Source organism: Monopterus albus, unplaced genomic scaffold, assembly GCF_001952655.1.
Source record: "Monopterus albus unplaced genomic scaffold, M_albus_1.0 scaffold27.1, whole genome shotgun sequence".
In the NCBI taxonomy this organism is placed as follows: Eukaryota; Metazoa; Chordata; class Actinopteri; order Synbranchiformes; family Synbranchidae; genus Monopterus; species Monopterus albus.
The window spans coordinates 1041660-1050228 of NW_018127907.1; the positions used below are offsets into that span (position 1 = coordinate 1041660).

The 8569-nt window shown below is 39.0% G+C and overlaps 1 protein-coding gene across 1 annotated transcript; it reads left to right on the forward strand.

The window, feature by feature from the left end:
- On the forward strand, positions 1–7977 carry cab39l1 (calcium binding protein 39, like 1). The gene is made up of 9 exons (XM_020595554.1): positions 1–407; positions 968–1109; positions 1212–1376; positions 1614–1732; positions 3845–4013; positions 4093–4152; positions 4236–4301; positions 4440–4583; positions 5423–7977. Exons 2-9 carry the CDS (start codon positions 993–995, stop codon positions 5612–5614), a joined length of 1032 nt encoding a protein of 343 aa, XP_020451210.1. The 5' UTR covers positions 1–407; positions 968–992; the 3' UTR covers positions 5615–7977.
- The last annotated feature ends 592 nt before the right edge of the window (positions 7978–8569 follow it).

Sequence of the window (8569 nt, forward strand, 5' to 3'; positions counted from 1 at the left end):
TGGTTAGTATTAGTGGCAATCACTTTGTAAAGCAAAACATACCCGCCCAGTGTCTCCGGGATGAGGAGAGAGAGGATGGGAGGTTTAGCAGAACAGAACAAGGAAATTAAGCTGTCAGAAAGCCAGATCAGTATCTCTGTCTGCACAGCTAGGTTGCTAGCAATTAAGCGATAGGCGGACACGAGTAGGAAGATTTATACGAATATCACAGCTATGAAACTCATCCGTTGGAGCAGATTGTAGCTACAGCTAGTACACGTTAAATAGCTACGACTATAGATCTCAGATAACGTTACAGACCTTTCAAAGTAGCGTTAGAGTGTAACAAGAAAGTGGAGACAACTGGTTAGCTTGCTAGCTAACATCTAGCCACAGCTTCTTTCAGCTTCAAAACTAGAGTTCACTTGGTGAGTCATGTCTGGATGAATTGAATATTTGAGCAGTGTTCTGTTTTCCATGGTGCTCACTCTCGCCGTGCAGCCGCTAGCTTACTTGTCTCTCGCTAACCTGCAGCTAACTAGGTCACAAGCTAGCTCTACATTGCTGTTGAATACTGTGGTAACTTAGCGTTGACATTTCAAACTTCTCATTTTTCGTGGTATCTTTGTTTCCTCAAGAAGCCTGACATTTTAATAGGCTTAGCTAATGTTAATCTGGACAAACTAATAGTCCAGTGAATGAGAAAAATTATTGAGCTAATGTACCCGCACTATCTTTGAAAGCGAGTTCATGGCAGTAATGTTAAAATGTTAGCTAGCTGCGCGTATTGTGTCTTTAAAACCTTAACCTAACACAATAGTATCCATTCGAGTCTAGGTTTTCAGTCACAGTATACGTAGGCTAGCTGTAGCCTTGCTTTCCTCAGGTGGAAGCCTTTTCAGCCATTTCCTGATGCAAAGAGGTACAGGAAGTTGAATTGCTTTAATTACACGTGATAGATTTTTGAAGCCCTGTTTTATTTCATCAGAGATTTGAACTACCAGTCTTCAGTCATGCCTTTTCCTTTCGGGAAGTCCCAGAAGAGTCCAGCTGAAATAGTGAAGAGTTTAAAGGAGAATGTGGCACACCTGGAAAAGCTGGATGCTGGAGACAGCAAAAAGTGTGAAAAGGTCAGCAGTGGCTTTTCTTTTTAATGATTTATATTCGACAGTTGGCTCTCACTCCTGACATGAACACATACTCTAAGTCATCAACTGTTTTCCACAATTAAGGTCGCAGAGGAGGTGTCCAAAAATTTGGCCTCACTGAAAGAGATACTTTCTGGAACTGGTGACAAGGAGCCTCAGACTGAAGCAGTGGCTCAGCTTGCACAAGAGCTGTATAACACCAATCTTCTCATTGTTCTCATTGCAAACTTGCAGAGGATTGATTTTGAGGTTGGTAAAATATACCTCTTTCTATACTGACTTAATGTGTAAAAGCACTTTCTGCTCCTTCCACTACATGTAAAAAAGTGTGTGGAACATGTATTGATTACTTTGTGCAGATAATCAAAATGGACTGGGTGTGTGTACACCTGATCTGATCATCTTTGCCCAAAGCAAGGATGTATTTACATATCATCAACAAACAGTCAGCCATGTATCTTTATCGTTTATTTATTTATTTCTCAGGGGAAGAAGGATGTGGTTCATTTGTTCAGCAATATTGTGAGACGTCAGATTGGCACTCGCACACCCACTGTAGAGTACATCTCTACACACCCACAGATCCTCTTCATGCTTCTGAAAGGGTAAGGTAGTCTTTTCAGGCTACAGGAACTTCGTATTTGTTAGTTTGATATTAGATATGAACACTGTGTTTATTCACTTGCAAGCTATTAAAGTAGTAAATGTCATCATTAAATGCTGAAAGTAATTTTACTGTTGTTTAAGTTACTGTTTAAAACCTTTTTTGGTGAAACCACTTTCCCACAACATTCCTTGTGATTTTGTACATTATCCAGTACAATATGTGTTTCAACAACTCCCAGAGGAATGAGCATGAACTTGTTGTGCTCACATGAGGGTTACACATGTTGAGTGCTGGATTTACAGCTCTAATAACTGAGTCATCTTGCTTACTTCAAAGAGCTGCTGTACTGCATTAGGGGTTATTTTGGCTTCTGTTGGTGGATAAAATGCTTTCTTTGCCAGGTGCCACTGCTATGATGGATTTCTTCTGTTTTGTGTTTTAAAATTTATTCCAAAATGTTACATCTATAAAGAGGAACTTTCAGTTTGCCTTTAATGGGCATCAAAACCTGACATTGAATATAAAGTTCATCTGAACAAAAACAGATGTAATATCAAATTAACCGTGTTAATAATGTTGGGGTGCATTTTCCGTACTAAATGTCAACTATTTTCACTTGTTACATCTCCACTAGGGCTGCTGTGATTAGTCAACATAACCAGCTACGTTGAAAGTGTGCCAACATCAGTATTTTAAATGGACACATCTTTTTTTAAATTAACTTTGTCTTCTAAAATGCTTCAGTCAGTTAATTAAATAATGTTTTTCTTCACAATCACTATGTAGCTGTTTGCCAGCTACCACTAAAATCCACAGGAGAAGAAGAATGTTGCGATGAAACTGCTGCGTGCCTTCATCAGTTGTTTTTGGTTCCAGTCATTGCTATAGTTTTAGAAAATCATGGCAGCTGCAGCAGAGTCAGACTCATTGGGAAAAGAGGTTCAGTGTAAAAGTTTCCAAAGACACAAGGTTTCAAATTTTTTGGAGTACTTAAAATGATCAGAGAACCAAAAGGTGGTTGTACACTTTGCAAAGTTTTGTTAGCATACCACAGCAGCAGTAGTGCTATGCAGAAGCACCTGAAGAGAAACCACACAGGTGCTAATCTGGATAATGCTAGATAACTGCTAGAAAAGGCAAAACCACTGAACGTGTCGACTGTTCATGTTTATTCATGTCAGGGACCAAGCAGTAAGGCAAAAGACACAGCTTCCAAAGTTCAAAATAAAGGGCTTTTTATTAACCCAAAAGTAAGAAAAATACAAAATGAACACCAGATAGATTGGGCCCTAAAAGAGGTCAACAAAAGATAAGGAAACTCAAAATACAGCAAACTAAACTGTAATACCTCAACAAAACCAACTGACCTAGCAAATGACACACACAGGGGAACATATATACTGGCTGGCCAAACCAATAACACACACAAGGGATAAACTAAAGACACTACCAAAATAATCAACTAATAAACCCTAAACAGACAGTCTGCTCTCAACTAAATATTTCCTTTAAATATAAAGAAATTAACATAACCTGACAAATAAAGTTCTAACATAAACTACCAACAAATAAACAATAAATTTCTCCCAAACTCCCCCCTTTCTTGTATTGGGCACTTGGTGCAGTCCAGGCCTAGTGGGAGGTATTTAAACCTGCTGCTTCCTCAGTCCAATCTTTTAGCCAAGTCAATGGCTGGTGGTGGTTTTAGGTCCTCACAAGGTGAAGGCCAGGACTGAGGCCTTCACAATTCAATTATTAGGAGAGCTTTTTAATATCTTTTGTTCTCGTAGCTGCTAAACATTATGGTCATAATGTCCTGCTACCTTAGAATTTCTATTAAATAATGGTATGAGAAAATGTTAAGGCTTATTCTACATTGACTGACAGTGCCTGTGTATGTGTGTACTCTGTTTTGTGCTTTCTTTTATGCAATCTATTGTTTGTGCATTTTGGCTGCTGGGACATGCATATTTTTTAGCTTAATCAACTAATCGGTAAACTAGTTGGTAGACTTAGGGATAGAAATATAGTCGTTGGTGGCCATAATCTCCAGTGTATGTTTGACAATGCATACGAATGACCTGGACCTCACATGTACTGACCTGTACAGATATGAAAGCCCAGAAGTTGCTTTGAACTGTGGAATGATGCTGAGAGAATGCCTGCGTCATGAGCCTTTGGCACGGACTGTGCTCTTCTCTGAAGAGTTGTTCTGCTTCTTCAATTACGTGGAGCTCTCAACCTTCGACATTGCCTCAGATGCTTTTGCCTCATTCAAGGTATGCTGCCATTTTTTTCCCCTAATTGGAGCATCTTCATACCAACAGTTCTTAGCTGGGCCCTTCTGTTTTCTCTCAGGATCTCCTCACAAGACACAAGATTATGTGTGCTGATTTCCTGGAGAACAATTATGACAGGGTGAGTTTTCAAGCTGTGGACTTTGATCTTTAATTGAAAGAATGCACATGCTGAGCCTAACATTCATTTAAAATGTCTCTCAGGTGTTTACAGAATATGAGAAGCTTCTGCATTCTGACAACTATGTCACCAAACGGCAGTCTTTGAAGGTACAAGTTCCCCACAGCTCTGTCAAATCAGACTCAGTGTTACGTTTTGGTCTGAGCTACACATTCAAGTGTAACCAACGTGTTCTCCTGCTTTATTGGACTGTGCATGGATTTCCTTAATCATGTATTGTTTTTCAGCTCCTTGGAGAACTTCTCCTGGACAGACACAACTTCACTGTCATGACAAAGTACATCAGTCGAGCAGAAAACTTGAAGCTGATGATGAACATGCTGAGAGACAACAGTCGAAACATTCAATTTGAAGCATTCCATGTCTTCAAGGTGTGCACATAAAACATGCATCATGAGTGCTACATTTCAATTTTTAAAAGTTCAAGTTGGATAGGGAATGTGAAGGTACGTCACACCCTGCTGAATGTTGGAACAGGGGCACCATTTTTGGAGATGTACGCTGTATTTACCTGCGTACATTCTTGTTTTGTTTGGCTAAAAAGTTAAATCATTTAGAACTTGTTTTACTGACTGTGGTAATTCAGAATGTATAACCTTAGCTGACTGTAGCTAATTCGTAGCGGACCTAGAGATCACGTCTACCAGAGTGACAGACAGAAAAATGACTGCATGCTGATCTGATCTCTGTGTTCGGCAGCTAACACTAGCTAGCATCTGTTGGAAGATAACACAAATGGACTGTTTTCACTTTCACATTAAAGTTTTTTTTGTCATTTTTAAATATTTTTTTTTGTAAAAAAAAAAAAAAAAAAAAAAAAAAAGAAAAAAAAAAAGGCCAATTTATATTGACCCTGATTGATTTATAAAATCAATAAAAGGGTAAAACATCCAAGGGGGTGAATCATTTTTATAGGCACTACAATGTAGTATGTGTATGTACAGTATGTGTGTGTGTGTGTGTGTGTATCTATGATCGGAAATGAGCGTGATGCTCCAAGCATGGCACTTTTACCCAAAATTCAGAATGGTGTGGCATCAATTTCACATTCTCTATACATAGTAGTGACCTTTTTTGCTCAAGATGGCTATAACTAGCTAACTTAAATTAGTAAAATCTTGAAAGGACTCATGTAGGATGAAACCTTTCAAATTGTCATTCACATCATCTCTCTCTCTCTCTCTCTCTCTCTCTCTCTTTTCTTTCACAGGTTTTTGTTGCAAACCCCAACAAGACTCAGCCAGTACTGGACATACTGCTGAAGAACCAGGCCAAACTCGTGGACTTCCTGAGCCACTTCCAGACAGACAGGTCTGAGGATGAGCAGTTCTGTGATGAGAAGAACTATCTGATTAAGCAGATCCGAGACCTGAAGAGGCCCACAGCGCCTGAGGAAGCTTAAAGCTGCAGGGACAACAGGTCCATCAGGTGGTAAATTTTAAAGGTGGTGGTTAAAGCTGCAGAGCGAGAGTCTGAAAGACATGCTTCATTAAGATTTATTATTAACTACAAAAAATAGGAAAACCATAAATATTACTTCCTTCACCTTTTGTTGTGTAGTGTGAATGTGGAGGGGATTTTTTTTTTTTTATACATCCAGCAACCTGAGTGGGCCAAGAACTGTTATTTAAACCGCAGTGCTTCTTCTTTAGTAATAATAGAATGCATTTAGTCTGTTCTTGTGATGCTGGACTTTAAACTGTTACCCTTCCACACACACAGAGCTTAGAATGAGAGAAACTTCACCCCCTCACAGCCAACACCTGACCTCTGAAGTGTCTTTTTCAGAAACTCGACTATATTTTGGAGATTAAAAACTTGAGAAGTAAATATTTTTTCTAATGTATCTTCATGGTAAACAGTTTAAAACATATAGTAACTCCGCTCTCTGAACATTGCTTAGTCTAACTGATTTATTGCCTTATTGTAAGCTGTTGTGTTGTACAGGGGACTTGCATGGTCTTCAGGAATGTGGATTATATTGGCCCGGCCAGCACACGGCACATATTGGTGATCAGCCTGTCATTATTAGGTCTTTGGTTACATGTGAGGTTACAGAGGTCAGAAACAATCCGGCAGTGTTGAACTTGTCTATGCGATAGCTGGCACAGGAAGAGAAAGTCGAAACCAGAGAGGAATCAATGTATTGTACTGTGAGTTTTAGACTGCGCTGAGCGAGGCATACATGACTGAAATAGAAACAAGACGTCAAATAATGCTGCGGGGTTAGCATGCGTACGCCATGTGGACAGCCAGGACATACTCATTGATCTCACTTGGAGCTCTTCATTTCATCCTCATACTGAGCACAGATGGCAGTGAGTCATTTAAAATGTTTAACAAAGAATGAATTCTTGAGGTTTTAAACAACTTGATGAATGCCATGTTAGGGATCTCTCTGTTACAGTATAAGCACTGCATACCACAAGAATGAATGTTACACTGAGGAGTTGCTTGTAAGGATGCTTCATAAGTATGTTACACAGACCCAATTGGATTTTTTTTTTTTTTCCCTCTTCATATCAGATCTGGGCCACTTCTATATGTGGACCTAGACCTGATTCATACAGTATCTAATCACTGACTATGCAACTGCTGTCAGAGCAGTCAGATCATCATTCAGTGTCGGTACCTCGCAGACTGGTCAAAATAAACATGGAGGAGAGCAGCAACTGGGAACAGTGGAAATGAGTGTTTTGATGGAGAAGCTCCTGATCAAGCCTAACTCTAAGTAACATGTCGTAACTAAGCGGTGTTTGAGAGAATTGCGTGGCTTGACCTAGACACAAATTATGTTTTTATGCATGTGGCTCACATTGCAGTTAAATCTGCACGTGCACGGCAGTTTTGTGACATGTCTCTGGAGTCGGATGCATGTCTGTTACAAACATGAATGGGAACCACTGACACAAAAACATCAGCTGTAACACATGCCTGTAATGTGAGCGTAGCTTTGGCCAGACTTTGTGGAATGGAAAAGAGGGTGTGGATGCTTTACCACATGCACAGGATTTTAACTGTCATGCTTTTTGTCTCATGTTTTTTTTTTCTGATATTCAATTTCACATGGTCAAAATAACCACATGCACTGTTACAGCAAGAATTAGTTTGTTTTTGGATGATGAACACTGAATTGAGTCCCTCACATGCACCAATGATCAGTTACATTTCATAACTAGACTTCTGTTGGAAGAATTGCCTTACTTTGGCCATTGCACTAAAATGGCATATTAGCAATTTCAGGATGTGTTGTCTGTGTGAACACTCTAGTATATACCTCATGGGATTTGAGTTTGCAAATGCTGTTGTCTTTTCTTTCCTTCCCAGACCAGATGCTTTATTTGACATTTTAAAATGCACAGCAGGGGTTTGTATGCATGCCTAAACTTGATATAAGTTTGAGCTTGAACAGGGACTGCAACCTAGTTTTCACAATAGAAAACTAGATTTTTAACCTTAAATATTTCATTTGGGTGGTGCCACACAAACGTTAATTCATAATGAATTGCATTGTGGTACCTTGTAATCAATGTTGCCTTATTTAAAGTCATTTAATCGATTGTAATGATCATGTAAAATTCTAGACCTTAATTTGTTGTTAAACCAAAGTCAATATAAAAAGGGTAAAACTGTACATTTCATGTCCTAATGCGTTGCTTGTTCATTTCTCAGGTCTGCATATAATACAGTGCACTGTGCAGTGTACACTAAATTGCGCAGTAGATTTTCAGTTTTGGGTAATTGACTTAAAAAAAAAAAAAAAAAGTTAAAATCCCTGTTCTAAAACTCCACTATGTGGTGCACTGCACCGGTCACAAGGGTGGTATTAGGCCGGTGAGATCCATGAAATAATGTGAGGTTTGCTGTGAATGTGGTATATTATGCCTTAATATACAAGTCTGTCACTGAGTGCGCTGTCACGTCACTCAGTGTAAGACAAAGTTTGTCTGATGGTGTGTTTGAGTTTTTAAAAATATCCTGACCAACCTTTCAAAGCTTTGCTGACAAACTGATGCTTTGGCCTCTGTGATAATATCCAATATTATATAAAAAAACCTATTTCATTCATAACGTCTAGAAACAACCCAAAAAATTCTGGTTGGGGTGTAAATGTGCTTTACAAACATGCGAATTCAGTCATGCTGTGCACAAACATCCCACCAGAGGGAGCTGTTGGTAACGACACCTTGTACAAACAAAGCATTTCTTGTTTCAGCGACCCTACCTCTAATTATAAGTGCATAAATCACTGGCAATATTATGTAGACAACACAAGTTCCTAAAGGTCAGTTCTGTGTAATTCATGATTTAAAGTTAAAATGTTTGTTGTGCTTCACTTTGTTTATTTTATTGTCTT

What these genes read in the sequence shown, in the direction of transcription:
- cab39l1 (XM_020595554.1), top strand. Translation starts at nt 993, where the DNA reads ATGCCTTTTCCTTTCGGGAAGTCCCAGAAGAGTCCAGCTGAAATAGTG. An exon ending in TGCAGAGGATTGATTTTGAG is followed by an intron (nt 1,377 to 1,613) that starts GTTGGTAAAATA and finishes TTTATTTCTCAG; the next exon opens with GGGAAGAAGGATGTGGTTCA. An exon ending in TGGAGAACAATTATGACAGG is followed by an intron (nt 4,153 to 4,235) that starts GTGAGTTTTCAA and finishes AATGTCTCTCAG; the next exon opens with GTGTTTACAGAATATGAGAA.